We start from the raw sequence: 22,695 nt of genomic DNA, 5'->3' as shown, positions 1-22,695 counted from the left end.
GCTATGAATATGTGTGTCTTTTCAGCAACTTGTATCCACTTTGCTATGCATTTGAAGTGATGGATGCATCAGATCCATAGCAATCCACAGGTGAAGTGCTGTTGGATTCAGTACAAGCAGCTGTTATTAACTGTTGAATGTGACAGGGGGGTACGTCGGTGTGTCTGCATTAAGATTAAAACACCCCCTCCCCTTGGCTAAGACCGCTGTTTGCGTCACTATAGGAAGATTTGGGACCGCAGAAAAGGGGCTCCTCCTCCGTATCTCTCACCACTTCAGAAACGATATCAGCGTGACTACAAGCAGAAACGCTGAGCTCTGTTCAAAACAAAGCAAACCGAAAGCCAGGTCTCCACACACACACACACACACACACACACACACACACACACACACGCGCGCGCAAACGCACATTTGAGACTCTAGCGTTTCCGTCACGTCTGTGCCGCAGATTTAAGGCTGAGCGAGAGACCCTGGCTGTAGCTGCGTTTCACGTCTGTCTGTGGCGGCGCTGGCAGGAGGCTCAGCGGGGATGAGGTGGAGATGCAGTTCAAGGAGGAGTCAAATTATTCTCCGCGATGTGCCTGGCGAAGACGGCGAATCGGGGCATTAATCTCTCTCAGGACTGGTGGCGTGGCGGCCCCCGGGGAGTAAATAAGGGGAAGGTGGGGTGCGGGTTGCCTGTGACGTCACTGCAGAATGCCTCACAGTGCCTCCACTCAGAACAGCTGGGCCCAGTGACACAGCTACCCACACAGCTGACGCACAGCGTTCCCATAATGCAGCTGCCACAGAGCCGTGACAGTTACTGCGACGTCAGCGTGAGGTTCGGGCTCTAAACTGCCCACCAACAGCAGCATCCCCCTCCCTCCCTAAACTCGACGAGAGACGGCGTGGTGTGACTGGAAAGTCACCTGTCACTTCAGTCAGCTGCTGTGATTCACTTCGCATGCTCACATGCTCACACACACACACACACACACACACACACACACACACGCACACACATACACACACACACAGAAATGCAAATGCACGCTGTTACTTGGAATCACTCTCTCACAAACACGTAGATAACCTTTACATTTGCTTTCATGAAAGTTGCCATATACGCTGTAGTTGTACAAATCTAATAGTACTGTGTCCTCAAACAGACCTTGCTCTCAGCTGAGAACTGTCTCATTGTGGAACTGTACACATCCTGTCCCCGTACTGTCGCTATACTTACTGTATGCACTTTTGTAAGTCGCTTTGGATAAACGCGTCTGCTAAATAAATAAATGCAAATGTAAATGAAAAATAGCCACACAAACACCCTCCCGCATACACACATGCAGATACCTCACAGTTAGTTCATAACTGTTTTGCCACGTTTTAGTTTGGTTTAGTATGGCTTCTTAAAATAGTCTTTTAGTGGCAATGGCAGGAGAGAAAGGTAAAAGATACCATCAAAGTGGGAGGGAGAGAGGGAGGGCGGACAGGAAGACTGATGAGTGCTGAAATGGAATGAGAGGGAGATTTAGACACAACAGGCAGGGTATTTAGTCAGAGACCACAGGTGAAAGGGAGGAGGTGAAAAAGAGAGCAGGGCAATAATAAACACCTTTTTCTGTGAATGTTGCATACCAGCATCTACGCAGGCATATCTCACCCTTTTTTGTTGTTCAGTTTTTCTCCCCTGGCACACCCAATTAAATGTAATTATGTTAGAATTTGCAAAGGAATACCTGCCTTTTTTGCCCATGGTGTCCAAACCCATACTGAGTTCTGTTGTGTTTGTTTTCTTTTCTCCCCAGGATGTGAAGTTGAGTGAAGTTTGATTTCATGGTTTTACTCTGCTGAAGAGGTGAGTCTGGGGGTAAGCGGTTGGCTTTCTTGGGAGGGTGGTTCAATTTTCTGCATGCTGATGGCCTACACGCTGACCTACACACTGCCCTACACACTGACTACCTACACAATGCAGTAAATTGCAAATAACAACGACATCGACTATGAGAATACACACAGCAATGGACCAGGCAAACTTTAAGCCTATAAAGAAGTAACACTCTGACACGCAGACTGTATCTGTGAAATGAAGACGGGAAACGTTTTGGCAGAGTTTAGGCTCTGAGCACGGCCTGGCGATAGAGGCTGGCCCACACAGGCAGACCTGGCTACGGTGAGAGGACACTGTGCTCACACTGCAACTCATCATTAAGTGAAGCGCATAGAAGCTCAAGGGAGGAAGAGACACTGGCCTCCCAAAAATAACAAATCTGTCCACAACTTCCTGTCCTGTGGGACCTTGATAGATTGTCTTTGGAGACTGAAAGAAAAGTGTACAGCACCTCCTGAGGAAAAACATTTATAACACTTAACACCTCTGATGTAACACCATCTTAACTTAATTATTTGTATATTAAATGAAAAATACAACTTAAATTAAGCTTCAGTTCACTTTAATTTTTCTTCCATATGTTGTATTTTTACATTTTTCTTACTGTGCCGTTGTGTTCCTGTGCTTGAAGTTCCTCTGTTGGTTTGTTGTGCACCTACTTTGGAGGATGTTTGCCAAGGCAGTAAAGCACATTGGTAGGGGACATAGAGAGTGAGAGGATGAAGAGGGAATGATAGAGAAGAAGGTAAGGCGTAGAGGGATTAAGAGGAGACAAAGGAGAGGGAGGGAGAGAGAGACAGGGATGGAGAGATGGTGATGGAATGAAAAGAGGAGAGAGGTGAGGGGGGTGAAGATGGACGTAGAAAAAAATATTCACGTGTGACTTGGGGGATGGGAGTGTCCGTGTCAGGAGCGAATGCCCCCCTCTGAGATTTTCACAGGATTTGCCATATCTCATCGGTTCAGCATGGCGCTCGTTTGCCCATTGGTTGTAGCTGTCAGGATAAATGAGTGGGGCAATAATGCCTCTCAGCCCTGCAGTTAGCGACACGTTTTAATGAGCCCAGAGCCTCCGGAGCTCGGCTGATGGAGGAGAGGACTCGGATCATCAGATATCTGGGTGCGCCAGGGGGCCCCCGTGTCATCCCTCACACTCCGTGGGCGGTGTCCTGTCACTTCCACCAACAATAGAGGCCTCGGTGACTAATGGCCCGCCTGCATGATGCTCCTGGGCGACGCGGCTCTGTGTCAGCGAATGGTCACAGCTCTCTCCCCCAGGTTTGGACGGGTGGTGTCAGATATCTGCACACGTTTGCAGGTGTGTGCCTCTGTATTGTGGGCCTGCCTGGGCGCGCGCGCGCATGTGTGTGTGTTTGTGTGCGCGTGTACATGTGCGTGAGTCCACGCGCTTCTCAGCAGCACGCCACCCGCGGTGTCCGTGACGTGTCTGAGCTCACGGGGTCTCTCTTCCTCTATTATTTTGCATGCATTCCAGCTGTGTGTGTGTTTGGGTGTGACCGACTGATTGCATCTGCACATCACAGTCAGTTACTGTGTCTGTTTGTGCGTATGTGTATAGGCTGGGTGCTGCATCATGTGATAGGGTGCAGCAGTGCAGGGCGGGGCCATGGGCAGAGCAGAGAGGCAGATCCACCTCAGCCTGTGTGGGATCTCCCTTCAGGACTGAGTTTTTTCCTTCGGCCTCACAGTCCACTCGCACCCATGTCACAAACGCCTCGTCAAATGCCAGGGTGCAGAAGAAGAGTGGTGCTGATGACTGACGCTTGGAAGACCTAAGGGTTTTTTATCTGTGGGCAATATCCAGAAACATCAGCACCACCCCACTCAGTCCATTACCTCGGTCACGGCTTGGAAAGATAAGCAAAGCCGAGGAGGAGTCTGGGCGAAGAATGCCGCATTTGTTTCACAGACGTGTCACTCTTCACTCTGCTGAAAGGGCACCTGGGGTGGATCTCTGGGGGTGGGAGAAAAATCTTTCCCTCAGTCCAGTTTGGGAATTGACAGAGGTGGGTAGAAATACAGATGATAGTAGAGGGGTGCTCTGTGTCCCCCTCTATTTTGGTTCATTTTCCTGTTGTTTATCATTTTTGCCTTTTTCGTTTATTCTGCTTTGTGAAAATTCATTTTGACCAAGAAATGATCCATCCCCCACTGCATGAGGAGACCCTCTTTCACTGTCTGCTGTTTACACATTTGATTTTCAGTTAGAAAATAAGGCTTCTGGAGTAGTTTTTTTTTGGTTCTGCAGACTTTAGTGCTTTGTGAACATACTTGAGTTTTTTTTCCTAATTTGGCACACAATAAAAAGTCTGCTGTCCTTTTGTATTCAGAGTAATGTTCCTTTTATTTAGACTAATAAAAGCAGTCCATTCCTTGGTGATGACGATAACGTGTTTTAAAATGGGGGATCAGGCATGAGCTCTGTAATACAGAGGCTCGGCCTCTCTGTGTGCGACCCCCCCCCGGTCTCTTTCGCAGCTCTGCAGTATACAGTGAGAGAACACTCGGCTGTGTGAGTCTGGCACAGAGTAGGTGCCGCTTATGAGCGCTTAGCCACGGAGCTCTCCCCTTCATTGTGTGGTTCTTCAGAAGTCTTTTAAAGCAAATTAAGTGGAATGTGATCCGTTGTTAAGTGGACCCTGTGTGATTGAACTCACCCGAACCGCACGTTCGGGGGTTCCCGGTTCAGAGAAGCGCGTGACAAAGGGTCTCCCCCTCTGCTGTACCAGAGGCTTCATGTTGTGTTTGTGTGCTGTGCGGGGTGTGTCTGGATCCGGGAAGCATGCACTCTGATGTCCGTCAGATATATAATGACAGAAAGGTGGCTCCACTGGGACAGGTGGAGTTTGAGAACATTCTTAGAACATCACTGAGAAGATTCTGCCAGCTGACTGGTTTTCTCGGGGCACAGTTGGTCCTTAGGTTACAGCCCAAAGGGCAGCGTTTCGGTCAGAGGCGAAAGCCCCAGCAGTGTCTGTTCTTCCCGGTATGGATGCGGTCAGTAGCAAATTGTTCGTCTCCAGAGGCAAATGGGTTCCCGTTTTAGAGAGATAATTTGACAGTTGGTGTCTGGACAGGCAGCTGTTTGGAAGCAGTGCTTGTCATCTTCATTTTGCCTGTAGTAAACAACTAAGCTTTTCTGTGAGGAAGTGAGATATATTTTACCCTACTTGTTTCTGACCGTGTCTTAGAAATTTAGAATGTCTTTTCTCAACTTGAAATGTGTAGTATGTAGATAACTTGTATTCTTGGATGAAGTAGGCTGAGGACATTAAGAGAGACCTATAATTTCAATTTTTGACCTGACCACTCCGACCCACGAGGGAAATTGGATATAGTCTAATATTCCTAAAGCTCAATGCTAGACACAGAAGGTGCAAATATGATGCAGTATGATGCAAGATAGCGTTCCTTTTAGGATCATTGTGCAGCACTATGAGTAGACTAGCATGATTCAGTGTGAATCATGTTAGTTGCACTAATATAGTGTTGTTTGAAGCTGTGAGTATGCTGCTGCAATGTAAGAGTTGTACTGATAGATCATTGTCTTGCACTATGAGTATGATGTTACGATGCAAGTTAATGCAAGCACCATGGTAACTCCATAGTGCAAGATAATTGAACATTGCTCGTATTGAACATTATTAAGCTCTGTGTTAGTATGATGGAGGTATGCCACCCTGTTTGTATGCTAGAACACTTAATATCGTGGGCCTATTTTTATTTTATAAGTAAAAATAGTACTGCTATTACAATCATGACTGCCAGTGATACTAATAGTGCAGGTGTGCTCTATGCCTGTGTTCTTTAATGCTCTGTTAGTGGTCCTGAATTAGCGCCTCTGAGGAAAGAATGAATGAATGACTGAATAAATGAATGAATGAATGAATGACAGTCACTGCACTTGATGTGTGTGTCACCATCACTCACATTATATTGTTTTACCTGAATACAGGAGAATTGTAGATGTTTGTTCTGGCTACAGATCCCCCATCATTTTTATCACCTGTCATGTTGAGCCAGTCCCTTTTCCTGCTGTTTGTTTTCACTGGTTTGGTGAGGGCAGTCGGTAGGAGTAAGGCGGTGTTAGAGCGTGTGGTGAGGTTGTGTGGCTCATTGCAGGTACAGGGAGAACCTGTGTGCAGCACGTTGGATGGTAATTTGAAACTCTTGATAGATGGAGTGTGAATGAGTGTCGCTGCGTCGTTTTTTTTTTCCCTCCACTTCCTCTGAGGTAATACTTAGAACTCAGCATAGGAACAGAATAAAAGAAAAGAAGAACATCTGTGTGAAGGTAAAGAAAAGACTTCATGCACATGAAGCAGAGAGATAAAAAAAAAAACTCAGTTTCACTCAGCTCCAAGTTATCCCACCTCTCCGCCACATCATGGAAAGGCACGACGTCTGTCGACCAATCAGTATGGTCCTAACCTCTCACTTCCTGGTCTCAGGGCTTGTGAGGCATGCTGGGAAGGGTGATGGGCTTCTCTCTAATGGGCTTTGTCGTGGAGCATGGCTTACAGTGAGTGTGCTGCTAATCCAGGGCCTGGGAGAGTGCCGGGTCGGCTGTGGGGGGAGGGGTGGGGCCCGGCTGCCGTCACCCGGGTGGCTGATGGCCAGCGCTGTGTCGCCATGGTGCTCGCGGGTCGCATGCCGTAGCAAGGCGGCTGCTAGGTGGGGCACGAACTCGAGGGTCAGGACGCGTGTGTGTCGTCCCTGTCGCCACCCGCCACCACAGTAAACCTTCCTCTGTTTAACAGCTTTGCCGGAGTGTCTCTGTATTTGGCCCCAGTGAGGACTGGGCCAGTGTGTGTGTGGAACGGTTATGATGAAAAGTGTCATAATGGTCTCATAAAAACGCAGTCAGTGTCACAACCTGCTGCAACAGCAGTGTGGAGCTGTGATGGTGAACTGGAGCTTGGACAGCAGGGGTACGGGTTTGAGCCCTTGTAAGAGAATATGAATATGTATGTTGGGTACAGCTGGCAGCATTGTCTGTGTGCTGATGAATATGTGTTTCATGCTGTGTCTGTCTCTCCCCCCCACCCTCCCCCAGGTGCTGATATGTGCTTACGATGAGTGGACTGGGAGACAACTCCTTGGAGCCCCTGTGCTCCGACCGGAAACGCAAACTCTCCACCTGTGACACGCCTGGCCTCGGGTGGGTTTTCCTGCTGACACCGCCTTTACCCTGCAGCACCACCCCAAAGATGGGCCACCCGCTTATAACGGGGCGACACACATTTTTAACCCGGATCGTTCTGTTGAATGCTTAATCACTGCATTTCTTTCTCTACCCCTGTGATATTTTGCTACAAAAAAGTAGTTACCATTTCCTTCTATAATATATGAACAAGGCAACAGTCAAGGGAGTTCTGGGGAGGTGATGTTTGATTGTGGAGATGAATAAGGGCCCTCTGGAGAAAGGGTGTTTGGGAATATATAGAGACAAGGGAGAAGGCTAAGATGCTAATGAAATATGGGAAATGCTGACCCAGTGTCTAAGGCTCTTAGCTGTGTAGTGATCGACAGCTAAGGCATTTACTGAAACAGCAGACGCACATGATCCTACGAAGGCTAATTCAGCCAGGAGCATGTGGGTGTTTGCATCAAAGTGTCTTGTTGAGAGTACTTTATCCTTGATTGATTTTTAGATCGGTGCTTATTTTTATGAAGTTTCTTTTGCTTTATAACTTGCCTTGAGTGGGCCCATCTGCTGAGTAACTCAATGATCAGCAGTTTCTTGCCAATTCGTAAAATTCCCCATTTTGAACGCAATCAGTGAACTCGGTCGCAGTTGTTTGAGACCCGTCACTCGTTAGAGGATGTATGGCGTGTGGGTGGTCGTCATGGAGAGGGTGATATGGGTGTGGTTTCCTCCGCAGGTGCGACAAGAGGCGGCGGGAGCAGGAGAGCAAGTACATTGAGGAGCTGGCCGAGCTGATCTCCGCCAACCTCAGTGACATTGACAGCTTCAACGTCAAGCCGGACAAGTGCGCCATCCTCAAGGAGACGGTGCGGCAGATCCGGCAAATTAAGGAGCAAGGTAGGGCTCTTAGGCGCCCTCTAGGGGTCTTAAACCTAGGGGGTTTATTTGTTTGATCATATCCGTCAAAGAAGTTGTGTTTGAAGTCTAGGTGCTGTACTTTAAGCTGTGTTGTAGTTTTTGTGGCTTTTTTTGTATTGTAGTTTTTATTTGGCCGTGGCTGGAAAAACATGACTTGATCAGCGTCATATTCCTCTTTCTCTGTGTGATGCTTGGAGAGCGCCTGCCAAAAATCCCCCTTGCAGGAAAACGATGGTGATTGGAAGGCAGACAGCATCTGAGCTGTGCAAATAGGCCCCGCCCCGTTCCCAGACACCCACCCCCGCCCCCTCGTATCGAGAGTGACAGTTCTCAGAATCTTCAACATCTAAATAGGAAGGGGAAGAGGCTACAGCTGCCAGGCTGAGACTTTGTGGAGAGTTGTTACCATGGTTACAGGAAGTGAATAATGAAACTGCACTCTCTCTGTCTCTCTCTCTTCTCTCCCTCCACTGTCTTTTCTCTGTCTTTCTGTACTGCCCCCCCTTTCCCCAAAGTCAAAAGTACAAGAGGTTGTTGAATGAGCTCCTTTAAATGTTGCAAAGACATTACTTAGTATTCCTGTTTGCAGAATGGGTCTCTATGAACTACAGACAAACACTTGTAAATGCCACCTCAGTATTTGCAGTTTTTATTGTACAGCCGTTACCCAACTGCAGAGAGCTGAACTGTTCCTTTGCCTTTATGGAGCTGGAGACTGTCTGCCTCAGTGGTGCTCGTGTTGATGTGAGCAGACGCCAGCATTTAGTTTGTCCTGTGGCATGGCTCCGTCGGTTTAGCTATGCTATAGAAAAGCTGTGGTGTCGTGCCAAGTGAGCCAGCATGGCAGCTCAGCATTGGAATCGGGTAATTGCAGACTTCTTGTGAACAGTGCGGATCTGTGTTCTCCCTCAGGATCTGACATGCAACAGCTTTGACCTACACCAGTCTAACAGTCAGATCGTATCAGTTATATGTTATGAGAATCTGTGCGTGTTGATTCGGAGTTCTGTGATTGAACTTCTGAAACGTGCTGCCCCCTGTTGGTTCCTGGTCGTACAGACAATGAGCTGATCTATAGGGGGAATGGAATGCCTGGGGGTCCTGGCCCGCTGTTTTTAGATTTAAGGTGGAAACATTCCAAGGTTTCATTATTAATGAGAAAATAAAAGTTTTCTTCTTGGAATGAAATTGGAGACACGTCATGAATATTTGACTCTCTGCCTCTTGGCGCTCTGTCATATCCATAAGCGATCCTGACATCATGTCCTTTTGCCCCGAGTCTCCTATATTCACTCGGCTGTGGGAGGAGGGTTGAGATAATGGCAACCAGAATCGCTGAGCGATGAATGGAGGGAAGGGTTATTGTACAGAATGTGAAGACCAGACACCCTGTTCTAATGCCCTCTCAGCCTGGGAGGATCAGCATCTCCCTAGGAGCAAAGCTTCTGCATGTGCCCCATCCTGCACTTGGCTGCATTCACACATGCCCCCTTCTGCATATGCTCTGTTATTCTCTGCCTCAGGAAGTGGAACACCCATAGAGGTTAGGCGCTGCTCAGAGGATTACCAGTACAGCACCAGCTTGCCCCATTCTCAGAGCGGGGAGAGAATAACCTCGTAGATACAAGAGTATCTCCTCATGTACTCAGCATGTCTGTCTCCCTTCCAATGGGCTGTCAGAAGATGGTGCCTCCAGCCTATAGCTCATTAGCTCAGCTGTCACTAATGAGTCATGGTCAGCTATCATAACGATCATAATGACCTGCTCGTGACCATGGTGATGTTACGTTGATTATGAATTGCGGAATAGCGGCGAACATGGAACGCCTGCTCCAGGGGTCAGTGGGTGGGTCTGATCAGGGTGTGGTCTCCGTCTCCAGGGAAAGCCTCCTCCAATGACGATGACGTCCAGAAGGCCGATGTGTCCTCCACGGGCCAGGGGGTCATTGACAAGGACCATCTGGGGCCACTGCTGCTTCAGGTATGCCTTCTGGGTCAGAGGTCAAAAGTCGGAGGTTTAGCAGAAACCACACCCACTGATTTGAACCATTGATTAATAGTAATACAGTGTCTGTGATGGAGACCAGATTGCATGCAGCGCAGAACAGCATATCTGTATTTCATGGCAGGCCCTTTCCTCTGATCCGTGAGTGCCCTATGGCCTAGCTGTAGTGATTGGCCGTGTCATCCTACTTCAAATGTTTCACAGTGGAGTTGTCTGGCATCCTGAATGGTAGTAATTGCAGAGTGAATCAGTAGAGCTGCTGGATGGACGCTGTTTAGGCCCGGGTTTGGTTGTGCGGGAGAGCATGTTCTCTTTTGTTTCATAGTGGCTTTCTCCTGTTTAGGCTCTGGATGGCTTCTTGTTCGTGGTCAACCGGGAGGGCAGCATCGTTTTTGTGTCTGACAACGTGACGCAGTACCTGCAGTACAAGCAGGAGGAGCTGATCAACACAAGTGTCTACACCATCCTGCATGAGGATGACCGCGATGAGTTCCACAAGAACCTGCCCAAGACCAACAGTAAGAGTGCATCACAACAGATGGGCACACAGTCACACACACACAACCGTGCATATGCAGTCATACACACGCACACACAAATCTGCACATGCACACACTCCCACTCATGCATTACATTACATTACATGCATTTAGCAGACGCTCTTATCCAGAGTGACTTCCATCACATTAGAACATAAGTGTGTCTGTTCAGTTTAAACGAGCAACAGTGTCAGACCAGGCTAACAACAGGCACTGCAGTCTGTATTTCTAATTACAGTAATGCTGGAATACTAACGTCTGTGTGTGTGTGTGTGTGTGTGTGTGTGTGTGTGTGTGTGTGTGTTTGTGCTCGTGTGTGCGTGTACGTGTGTGTGCGCGCGCAGTGAATGGCATGTCTTGGGCAGGAGAAGCGCCGCGGCAGAAGAGCCACACCTTTAACTGCCGCATGCTGGTGAAGTACAGCCATGGCCCTGGGGAGGAGGGGGCCGGCGCCCCGCGATACGAGACCATGCAGTGCTTCGCCCTTACACAGCCCAAAGCCATGATGGAGGAGGGCGAAGGTACCCACAGGGACTGCTTCGCCACAGTTCCAAATGAGCAATGTTCCTTCATTTTATATTTTATTTAATAACATTTTTGGACTCACCCTTGTACAAGCTGTTTGGGATTATTACATTAAGTGTAACATTATTACATTATGTTACATTAGGAAGAAAAATGACTTTCGTATGTTGTCAGGCCCTTTCATAAAATGTAAAAAATTTTAAGGTATAGGATGTGTAACAGGAAAAAATACGTATATTTGATCTGTTTTCTGCTTTTTGTAGTGTTAATACTGAAGTAAGGATTAATGGAAACCGGGCTTATGTCTCTCACTCTGCTCTGCAGACCTGCAGTCCTGCATGATCTGTGTGGCACGCCGCATCACCGCAGTGGAGCGTACGGAGAGTTTCAACACCAAGCACGAGCTTTCAGGTGAGCCCCCTGCACAACACACCCCGTCCTGCGAGGGGCCCCTGAAAACGTGCCCGTCGTAGCTGAGCGCACAGCTCTCTAACCTGCTTGGTTTTCTGGTGTGCCCCCCCCCTCCGCCCGGCAGGCAAGCTGATCCAGGTGGACCCGAACTCGCTGCGCACGTCCATGCGGCCCGGCTGGGAGGACCTCCTACGCAGGTGCATCCAGATGTTCCTGCACCACAGCGAGGGCCAGCCCTGGTCCCACAGACGCCACTACCAAGAGGGTAAGCCTGCCGTGTCTCTGAGATGTCCAGTTTGATCTTAGGAGGCTCTGGTGTTCTAGTGTTCTAGTGCTAGTGTCCCAGCTATGGATGGTCTGTGTTTCACCACACCCCGCTCATGTATATTCAGGAGACAGCAGATCTGAACATGTTTACCTTCAACAGTAGCAGAAATGGACTCCTCAATGCTCAACCATCTGAGTATCTCAGAGCACAGAGTACTTGTGACTATCTCAAACCCATGTGTCACAGGTGTCCAATGTCAAATGGCCCTGGCTTAACTGTTTAATTATATGGGTACATTTACATGCCTTTTTCCACTGAGTACACAGTAGTAGAGCATTTAGAGGTGAAGCTATTTCCGCACCAACCACTGGCGTTTAGGACAGGTGTCATGTGATGTGTCATTCATCATATTGTCTCGGTTTCCTCTCGTGTCCCCAGCTTTCATGCAGGGACATGCCGAGACCCCGCTGTACCACTTCTCGCTGTCAGACGGCACTCCCGTCACGGCACAGACAAAGAGCAAGCTGTGTCGCAACCACGTGACCAATGAACCACAGGGCTTCATATCCACCCATCTGCTGCAGAGGTAACCGCTGGCTGACCGCTGTTCACTCTGCCCAGCCATATGTTGACCACAACCACACTTGCACCACAAAGCACAATCAGGCTTGGACGCTACAGTATTCACACTAAGGCAGACGTAAATGGCTAGAAAATGTGGCTCAAGACCTGCACAGTGCAACCACGGACCATATGAAATGCGGACATGTGTCTGCAAACCCCATTCTTAATAAAGATGAGCAGGCTGACAAGGGTGCTGCTGTGTCATTTGGAAGGTTCATTTGGTGGTCTAATTTAACAGGAAGGAAGAATGTGTCATTTAGCAGCTGTTTGTTATATATAGTTAAAGCAAATGGTTCAGTTGAGGTCTAAATAAGCACAAAGCACAGGGCTAATACAGGGCTGTGTAGCACTGGGTTACTTCTTGCAAGCTGTTGTCCTTAGTTTTAGTCTGTGATGGCAGAGTGATAAATGGTGATAGCAGGGTGAGCTCACAGTTGCTTTTGCTTTCTTTCAGAGAGCAGAATGGGTATCGCACCAACCAGGGTGGTATGAGGCCACAAGGCATGCCGAACACCAACCCCAATGCCCAGCCTGGCGGGGGTATGGCCAACAGGGGCTATGGCGTGAACGAGCAGGGTCACATGGGCCAGATGGGTGGAGCCATGTATGGCAGCGGTGGCAACCGAATGATGCAGATGAATCAGATGAATCCCATGAATCAGATGAATTCCATGAACCAGATGAATCAAATGAATCAGATGAATCCTATGAATCAAATGAATCAGATGAATCCCATGAATCAAATGAATCAGATGAATCCCATGAACCAGATGAATCCAATGAATCAGATGAAGCCCATGAATCAGATGAACCAGATGAACTCGATGAACCAAATGAATCAGATGAATCCCCCGGGCCCTGGCATGCAACAACAGCAGCAGCAGCCTCCCTTTCAGGGTGGGGGGTATGGCCGAGGCATGAATAGTCCCTCCCAGGGCAGCCCAGGCATGAATGCCCCCCAGCAGGGCCTCATGGTCTCACCCAGGACACGTGGCAGTCCTAAAATGGGCCAGTTTTCCCCGGGAGGTAAGTGTGGATCTGTCTCTCTGGCTCACAGAATCCTGTTTCCATTTCCTCTTCAGTCTTTTCCTGTAGTCATTTTTACACGGTGCTGAATGTCACAGAGCGTGCAAATGATTCTGTACTTTTGGCTGCAGCTGGCGGAAGCAGCCCTCAAAACAATAATTTGACTGACTCACATACGCACTCATTCACTTACTCCCTTGCTGTCTAACTCATTCACTCATTCACTCATTTACAGTGGCTCCCCACAGTAACAATGTTTACTGGCAAAAAGGCCAGTCACAGCACCTGTTCTATATTAATGTTCTGCTTGACAATGCACGTTTTGCTGGTCTTACTCTGCTGGGCGTTCCCCTGGGAAACGTAGTCATCCTTTGTTCCACAAAGAGAAAGACTCACTGCCCAGTTTGTGCCCCACAGGAATGCAGTCCCCCATTGGCCCAGCACCCCCAGCTGGGGGAGCCAGCACGTTCTCCAACAGCTCCCTGGATGCCCTGCAGGCCATCAGCGAGGGGGTGGGCAGTGCCCTGTCCTCCGCCCTCACCTCACCCGCTCACAAACCCGACAGCTCGCCCGGCCTCAACCCCCCTCAGCAGCAGGGCAACCCGGCGGGTAAACCGGGCCACGGCGACACCGGAAGCCCGGCGGGCGTGCACAGCAGCGGGGGCGACCCCCACCCCCACCCCTCCGTGGCGGACAGCGGCAGGGAGAGGCCGGACAGCCAGGCGGGCCCGCACGGCAGCAAGGAGGGCGGCGAGGGGGGCGGGGCCGGCTCCGAGCCAGCCAAGTGGATGCCGGGCAACAAGGGGCACAAGAAGCTGCTGCAGCTGCTGACGTCGCCCACCGAGGAGCTCTGCCTGGCCACTGGCGGGGGTCCCTCTGCGCCCCCTCCCGGAGCCTCCACGCCCACAGGGCCTGACGCCAAGGAGCCCGCTGGGTGCGTCACCAGCCCAGCCTCCGCGGGAGTCTCTTCCTCCTCTTCCTCGGCTGCCCCGGGGCAGCAGGGCCCTGGTGGGGCTGCCCCCTCTTCCTCCTCGAGCACTGCCCAATATGCCACCCACTCGCTGCAGGAGAAGCACAAGATCCTGCACAAGCTCCTGCAGAACGGGAACACCCCTGACGAGGTGGCCAAGATCACCGCCGAGGCCACTGGGAAGGTGCCTGTAGGGGCGGAGCTGGGGGCAGGGGGCGGGGCCGGCAGGAGCGGGGCGGGGATGGTGGATGTGAAGCAGGAGCAGCACAGCCCCAGGAAGGAGAAGACCCACGCCCTACTGCACTACCTTCTGAACAAGGAGGAGCCTGGCGACATCAAGCCCAAGCTGGAGGAGCTGGAGGGAAAGAGCGCTCAGGGAGACTGCAGCGGCCCCAACACGGACAGCACAGAGGGCAAGGTCAAGACTGAGCCGGCAGACGAGGTAACTGCCAATCAGCCTCTCCGTCAGCATCTGTCTCTGTCTGTCGTTCTCTGTCTGTTGTCTGTTTGCCTGCGTTTTTCTCATAATCTGGACATTGTTTGGTCATTGTTCTAAATGTAACCATCACAAGAAAGCAACCTGACGTGCTACTGAACCAGCTGTTGTGGGTGGTTGGGTTGGTTTTGTGCACGTGCATACATGTGCGTACGTGTGTGGGTGTGTTTGCACCCCCACACGCAGTACCAGTCAAACGTTTAGACAGCCCTGAGTAAGATAATGCATTCAAAGACATTTTGATCTAATGTCTTGATCTAATCTTATGCTTAAATGCTTGAAATTTGTTTCTTAGAAAAAACATAAATAGTGAAGTTGATGCCTATGTATGAATTTCTTTGCAAAAAATTATTTTTAAAAACTGTTCTTGGCTACTTGGAAGACCTAAAATATAAGAGAGTTTTGACTTGTTTAATACTTTTTTGGTCACTGCATAATTCCATATGTGTTATTTCATGCTTTGATGTCTTTACTGTTATTCTAAAATGTGGAAAATGGTAAAATAGTTAAAAGAATATAAGTTGTGTCCAAACTTTTGACTGATACTGATGAACTCTTATCTGTGTCCTTCCAGCTACATAACCTGGAGATGATCCTGGGAGGGATGAGGGACTCCGCCTCCAGTTTGTATCCAGAACCAGTACCGGGCGGGGCTGGCAAAGAATCGAACAAGCAGGGGACCTGTCTGGATGACGGCATGCGTGGTAGGCAACAGACAGATCGGATCCATGTGTCTCAGTGACACGTAGGATAGACCCATTCCTCCAGTCTACAGTTAAACAACAGTAGTAATAGTATCAACAATAATAGTGAAAATGATAATAATGGTAAAATGATGGTAAGAACTGTAAAGTGATGATTATAATAATGAGTGCCACATTAACATATTGTGATCCAGGCTCCAGGAGTCCAAGCTTGGTCCCTGCTCCGCGTGCTCCCTTCCAGAGAGCCATGTCTGTGGACAGTAAGCCCCCCATGGGGGGCGGGCTGGCAGGGCGCCGCAGTGCCCCATGTCCCATGCTCAGACAGGAGAATATGGAGAGCCCGCGTGGGATGGGCGTGCCGGAGAACTTCCCAGGCAATATGGGTAACTATCCCAGGGTGTTCCATAATCTTCTCGTCATTGTTCCCTGCGATGGGGGATTAATGTGTTTCACAGTGTTAATATTTTAGTAATGATGGATTCTCTTATACCATTTTAGAGAACATGCTCAACAGATCTGTTTAAAGCAGATTGAAATGACAGTTCTGGTATTTTTGCGGGGTGGTGGTGGTGGGGTTCATTGCACGATTACATTAGTGGGTTTCCAGACATTTTTGATTCTGGGGTCCATTTGCAACTTCATTTCATCAAGTGTTTTGGAAATGGAACTTGTGCAGTTTATGCCAAGTTGTTACCATTGTCTCTTGTTTTGTTCCAGAGTTAAAGGAAGGTGCTGATCTGTATGTGTGCACCTGTGTTTCTCCTCAGGAATGATGAACAGAGGGATGGGGGTTGCCCAGCGCTCTCCAATGGGGGGTGCAGGGGATTGGGGGATGACCCCGTCCAGTGGCAGTCCTGTGGGCCCGGGAGGACACCCTTCCATGGTCCGCCCAGGACCAGGAGACTTCAGCTCTAAAGGCATGATGGGAGGACCCATGGGTCTCAACAGGTCCAACAGCATGCCAGGGGGCAGGTCAATGCTGCAGCAGCAGCTGATGGATATGGGTACGCAGCACAGATCACCCTGTGTGTGTGTGTGTGTGTGTGTGTGTGTGTGTGTGTGTGTGTGTGTGTGCATGTGCATGAATGTGTATGGTGATGTAGGTCATGTAAATCATGATTGTCTTGGTTTTACCTTGTACACGTCAGTCTTTTAATGTGTTCATGTTTTTTCAGGACCCAATGAGGTGAATATGGGGGTGGGTCCCTTCAGTGGGCAGGGCCCCCCAAATCAATCTCCCTCCTGGTCAGACAGTATGATGGGGATGGAGCCAGGACCCCCCAATGGATGTGGCAGGTAATGCCAGGGCTCAGGTTTGGCACAGAGTCAGTACATGATCAAACACAAGTGTGTTTTAGTAGGGTGCAGTGTGCGTAGCTGTGGTTTTCAAGCCTAACTGGTGCACCCCGTTCAGGAATGTCCACATTGAGCCAGCAAATCAGAACACCTACAGCATCGGTGGCAGAGCCCACAGTCAAATTTCTCATCAATATGTAGAATATTTGTGGTCTCTCAGGTACATTCAGTGTTGCCCTTCCCTCCATTTTCAGACGGCAGTTTGGGAACCCCCTGGATGAGCTGCTGGGGCCCCCCTCCACCAGCGAGGGGCAGAATGATGAGCGAGCTCTCCTGGACCAGCTGGACTCGCTGCTCAACAACACGGACGTGATAGCGCTGGAGGAGATCGACCGGGCTCTGGGCATCCCCGACCTCGTCAGCCAGGTGAATCCCATGCACACATAACTCTCCCGGAGCTGTTCCACATGCAGCACGCCACCAGCCTCTTGTTGGCCCATTATTAATATGCAGCAAAAACATGACTGCTTTCAGCATAATGTTATGCCATATGTCCACCTGTTTTACTTGTGTTTATTATTACATTACATTCATTACATTACATCACATGCATTTAGCAGACGCTCTTATCTGGAGCGACTTCCAGCACGAAAGAACAGTATCCATTCAAGTTGAATGAGCAACAGTATCAGACCAGGCTACACTGTCAAACCAGTGAGTGTGAGCATTTTCAAATTAAATCCCCCCAACTAGATACTGCACTTAACATTAGTCTTTTTTACTATTCTCTTGCAGATATGGCAGTCTGACACTAGTTTTTGAAAGCATAGCATTTATTGTGTATGCAGTGTGGAAATGATTATTCTGGTACTCTGTATTCTAGTACAAACTGACACATTCACAGCAAGTATGTATGTGCACCTCTGTGCCTTCACTTTGTAAGTCATTCTGTGTAAGAGCATCTGCCAAATGACTCCATGTAAATGCAGAGTGGCATACCAACAACTGAAATGGGAAACCTTTGACCCGTTTAATCCGTGTTTAATGTCTCTTCATTAACTGTTTAATAAACTGTTCAATTAACTGTTTAAAACAATGGCAGAGTTGAGTAAGTTGTAGTATATTTATTAAAGTGTAAGGGGTAAAGTAGAGATGCTTGAGTGTCATCCCCCACCCCCACAGGGCCAGGGCGGGGAGCAGCCCCCAGACATGTTCCCGGGTCCGGACTCGCCCATGCTGATGGAGCAGAGGTCGATGTATGGCCAGGGGTACCCAGGGCCTCCCAGCATGCCCATGCAGCCAGGCTACGGCGGGGGCCCTGTGCAGGCCCAGCCGCCCGGCTTCGGCCCCATGGGGACCCCGATGAGCCAGCAGGGCGGCTTCCCCCTGCCCGCCATGCACCCCCGCGCCGGCGCCATGAGGCCGCGCATGATGAGCGCCACCAAGCCGCTGCGGCTGCAGCTGCAGCAGAGACTGCAAGGCCAGCAGGTACTGCGTGCTTAACACACTCACCTGTCCTGCAGGTGTGCCCCCTCACACTACCACATTCATCTGTCCCGAGTACCACCTTCCATACCCGTCCACCACCCCACTCCTTCCCCCCACCTCCAAGGTCTCGATTGGCTCACCTCAGATCATGACCAGTTGCTCTTTCACTCTGACAGCAGTTCATGAACCAGAGCCGGCAGGGTCCAGGTGTAAAGATAGAGAATGCCCCTGCAGGAAACCCTGTGCTTCGACCAGGCATGCAGCCAGGCATGACTGGACAGGTACGCTTCCTGCCCTGCACCAGCTCAACCTGAGCTAGGCTCGTCGTTACGCCTTCATTTGAGAGTGTATTTCGCTTCAGTGTGTCGGCTACCTTCATATATGGTGGGAAAATATTCCAAGCATTTATAACTGTCTGAGTTAAAATGCTTCCTAGTGTTCATGTGAGAGACTGAGGGCAAATTTTGCCTGTTCATCTAAGAGCACTTTTTTTGCAATGACAAAATTTGGCGATTTGGGCTTGTTAGATGGCAGAATTTGAGGACACATCATTTTACTTTTTCCTGTAATTCATGTCTTGCTTAAATAGTTGCTAAAATAGAATAATAACAGAAAGCCTTCAGTGAAAAATACGTTGTTCCTATACAAATACCAGTGTCAGTAAATTCATGCATTTGAGTCATTTCATGCGTCTCTGAATGCAGAATTCAGGCTTTTCCTGCTTTGGGGTGGTGCTGGTGGTAAGCGACGCATGGAAAGCAGTAGCTCTAGTCCCCACCTTGTCCTCTGATTGTTTCTCTCTCTCTGTCTCTGTCTCAGCCGGGGTTCCTGAATGCACAGATGCTAGCACAGAGGAACCGGGAGATGATGAACTTTCAGCTTCGGAGGCAGAGGATGGTGATGGCCATGCAGAGGCAGCAGCAGCAGCAGCAACAGCAGCAGCAGCAGGTTGCAGGTTTCAGTCCGCCCCCCAACGTCACTGCGCCCGCGGGCATGGACGGTTCCATGGGTGGCCCCCCGATGAACACTCCGGGCCAGCAGCCCTTCCCATATGGCGGAAACTACGGTGAGAGGGCCCCGTCTCCCTGTAACTCCCCTTTTCAACATCCCTGCCTTCAGTCCACATGCTGGGTTTACCCGGAGGAACACTGTATCTGTTTTCCCTTGTTCATGCTGGCTACATTCAGGTGTAAACCTGCATGACCAGATGAAACCTGGTCATTAGTGCTCCTAATATTGTTGACTCCTTATGGTTTTTTTGTGTTGTACTCTGCCTCACTTGTAAGTTGCATTGGATAAAAGAGTCTGCCAAATGAATAAGTGTAAATGTAAATAGCATTACTGCATGAGGTCTGGGCCATTCAAAGCAGAGGTTCATGTGTGTGTTACACCAGGTATACCTGGCCCATTCTAGCAGCACCAGAGGCAGACTGCCCCTGTGCCACTTCTGTATGACAGCTAACTAACAGCATGACCGTACATATTACTGCTGGCCAGGCTTTTGTGTGTTTCACTCGGTCATCTGTGTGTGGAAGCTAGCTGGAAAACTGATGAAGCATGGAAACTGACAAAATGCTTATGGCAGCACTTGAATGGCCATACTTGAATTCTGGTTAGTCACAATACACAGCCACATTGAGTATTGCATCAGAAAGGTAGCAGTACATGCTTGTATGGGCCATACAGGAAACCTGAGGATAAACCTGCCTACACTGTGGTGTGACCGATATGTCTGGCCGGTGTAAACACCCTTCCTATTGGGCTCATAGTTCTGTGACAGGTAAAGTAAGTTTTGGTTTAGTTTAGCCTGCTGCCATCTAGTGGATATTTTGTGCATGCAGTTATGTCACAAGCCATTTTGAACATATGTGCAGTATATGTTGGAAATTGCCTTTATCCTTCTGCGTTGTTTTAACTTTATATGCAGCTAGAACATTTTGCAGTCATTATCCTCCAGCGCAGAAGACCATTTAATTTGAAACAAGATAATGCATTTTTTCACTCAAACCTTTTTCTTCATCTGCAATTTTAGGGATGAACCAGCAGGGAGACCCCTCGTTTGCAAACTCGGCTGGCAGCCCCCCTAACAACATGATGTCTGGCCGCCTGGGTCCTCCTCAGTCTCCCATGATGCAGCAGCACCCTCAGGGCGGGCCTATGTACCAGTCGACTGATATGAAGAGCTGGACACAAGGTGGCATGCCACGGAATAAGTACGTCATCAACCTCATACCTGAGTCATTTACTTCTGTGAGAGAGAAGGTGCTCTGTGCTTTACTGCTGTAGTTTTATTTTAGCCTGTGAGTGAAAAGGGGCTCTCTGCTTTTCAGCTTATACCCGCAACAGCAGTTTGGCCAGCAGGGGGCACCAGGCTCCTACGGGGGCATGATGATGAATGGCAGCATGCCGGTGAACGGGGGCAACGGGGCACACATGGGACAGATGCAGGGGCAGATGCAAGGACAGAGGGGCATGAATCCCATGAGCATGGGCCGGATGCCCATGGGACCTGAGCAGGTGCGTCTGTGTGTACGTGTGCATGCATGGGCATATGTATGTGTGAGCATTTTTGTGTCTGGGTGGTCTTCTGTATCTGTGTAGGTGTGTGCTTAGGTGTGCAAACAGGCAGCATATTAAAATAAAATTAAGTAAAAATAGCAAATTTAAATTTAGAGCAGTTGACAAGGATTTCCACATATTTTCAAATGCTCCTGGTAGAATTGTATCGTTATTTTTGAAATTATTAGAGGGTGTGTGTGGAGAGGGGGTAATAGATGTAATAGATTTTTCTTCATTATTTATTTGGTATGAGTTCAAGCTTTATTACATGCTTTTTGCTGTTCGTGGCACATTTTACTACCTTGGACTGGGAGACTGAGATTTTTCTTATCTGTAATCATGATTGCACTAAGCACAATTAAACGCTTGGTGCAAGTAGGAGTGTAGTATTATGTTTGAAAGTTCCATTTTCTCAATTAATATGTCCTCAATATATAGTTACGGTTAGTTTGATATAATGTTACATTTTCTAGCATTTTGCACTTTCGTTTCTGACTAATTTGTCACTCTCTTGTATCTCCTGCAGAAATACTGCTGATGGCTGTAACTCCTGGTGTCAGAAGGCCTTGCTGCACCCTACTGTGAAACCTGGGCCCTAGCTGTGTTATAAGGCGGCTGATTTTGAGCCTGTTTTCAGATCAGGCAACTGTGTCCTGCATCACCTCCAGAGACTTATCCCTTTGGGATCAATGTGGTGCTGAAACAAGGCCTCTGTGAATGTGAGACTGTGACCACACACACATTCAAACACACACAGACACACAGACTGACATTCACTCACAAGCACCCTACTGTACACACGTGCACACACATAGGCAGATGCATAGAGTCGCATACACAGACACACACATACATATGTACGTACATGTACCTACTCATACACTCGCAAACAGGTATATGATGATCATTTTCAATCTTAGACATATATTTATCTAGTTTTTGGGGGTTCATGTCCTCCTGCTGGAGGAACCTAGCTTTGCTTGCTGGACCAAACAGAACATGGTCTGTTCCTGCAGTGAAAGGAGAGGTCTCAGTTAATTTGCTGACGGAGTAGAAGTCATGCAGTATTTAGCCTTTAGTGTGGGGAAACACTCTTTGCTTTGAAATATGATGGGTTATGGTACGATGTAAAATATTTTGTTGCGATTGCATTGCACTTTACAGAAAGGCTAATATTGAAAGGATTGTTGCAATATTTCTTAGTCATTATAGCCTTATTCAAAAATCAATGCACATAGCAAACCTTTACTTCACCGGGCTCTTTTTAATTTGAAAAAGTTACAGAGAGCAGTAAGCACAGATGTTCCTACATTATGCAGATTGAAGCAATAAACTTTCTTCTGTTCTTTCGACTGAAATTGAAACAGATCATCATTAACTCGAAGCAAAGGTACTGCAGTATTATTGCGATTGTAATGTCACATTTTGAAATTTTTAAAATGTCTGTGTATATGAACTGTTGTAAATATGCTTAAAATGTATATTATAAGTGCTTTTGTAGGTCACATACGGTTTTTGCACAGACTGTAGAGCTTCTTCATATTTAAAGTATAATTTTCTTATTCTGCCTCTTTTTAGGTCAGTAGAGCTTTTATTTGATTTATTTGGTAGGGAAGGAGGGGTATGGATTATTTTTCCTCTTTCCTCTATTTGAGTCCATTGTAAAAGGGTAAAGCAGCCATTTTTAAGAAAGGCACTTTTATTTCTGATATTAAAAATCTCAAAATTGTTTTTGATTCATGTCAGGATGGGCCTTTAGATGAGATGGTAGTGTGCTTGCTTATTTTAGTTGCATAGTAGCATTTTAATGAAGTTCC

The 22,695-nt window shown here is 48.4% G+C and overlaps 1 protein-coding gene across 3 annotated transcripts in view; it reads left to right on the top strand.

Moving 5' to 3' along the window:
- The window catches only part of LOC118779431 (nuclear receptor coactivator 3-like), a 51,168-nt gene extending 28,927 nt beyond the window's left edge, over positions 1–22,241 (top strand). For 2 of the 3 annotated variants that reach the window (XM_036531549.1, XM_036531548.1), the window contains exons 3-24: positions 1,797–1,846; positions 6,957–7,061; positions 7,786–7,946; positions 9,848–9,948; positions 10,316–10,490; positions 10,856–11,032; positions 11,361–11,447; positions 11,572–11,712; positions 12,154–12,301; positions 12,794–13,365; positions 13,783–14,777; positions 15,406–15,535; positions 15,730–15,918; positions 16,303–16,539; positions 16,711–16,831; positions 17,086–17,257; positions 18,014–18,319; positions 18,496–18,600; positions 19,139–19,385; positions 20,352–20,532; positions 20,650–20,836; positions 21,405–22,241. In XM_036531549.1, the coding sequence (XP_036387442.1) occupies positions 6,976–7,061; positions 7,786–7,946; positions 9,848–9,948; positions 10,316–10,490; positions 10,856–11,032; positions 11,361–11,447; positions 11,572–11,712; positions 12,154–12,301; positions 12,794–13,365; positions 13,783–14,777; positions 15,406–15,535; positions 15,730–15,918; positions 16,303–16,539; positions 16,711–16,831; positions 17,086–17,257; positions 18,014–18,319; positions 18,496–18,600; positions 19,139–19,385; positions 20,352–20,532; positions 20,650–20,836; positions 21,405–21,416 (4,530 nt within the window). In that variant the 5' untranslated portion in view covers positions 1,797–1,846; positions 6,957–6,975 and the 3' untranslated portion in view covers positions 21,417–22,241. The remainder of the gene's footprint in view (positions 1–1,796; positions 1,847–6,956; positions 7,062–7,785; positions 7,947–9,847; positions 9,949–10,315; positions 10,491–10,855; positions 11,033–11,360; positions 11,448–11,571; positions 11,713–12,153; positions 12,302–12,793; positions 13,366–13,782; positions 14,778–15,405; positions 15,536–15,729; positions 15,919–16,302; positions 16,540–16,710; positions 16,832–17,085; positions 17,258–18,013; positions 18,320–18,495; positions 18,601–19,138; positions 19,386–20,351; positions 20,533–20,649; positions 20,837–21,404) is intronic. The other variant, XM_036531550.1, reaches the window with a different exon arrangement.
- The last annotated feature ends 454 nt before the right edge of the window (positions 22,242–22,695 follow it).

The sequence above is a fragment of the Megalops cyprinoides genome, chromosome 6 (genome assembly GCF_013368585.1).
Source record: "Megalops cyprinoides isolate fMegCyp1 chromosome 6, fMegCyp1.pri, whole genome shotgun sequence".
Taxonomy (NCBI): Eukaryota; Metazoa; Chordata; class Actinopteri; order Elopiformes; family Megalopidae; genus Megalops; species Megalops cyprinoides.
Note: the sequence above shows the minus strand (reverse complement) of the source record. Positions and strands in the feature narration are given on the sequence as shown.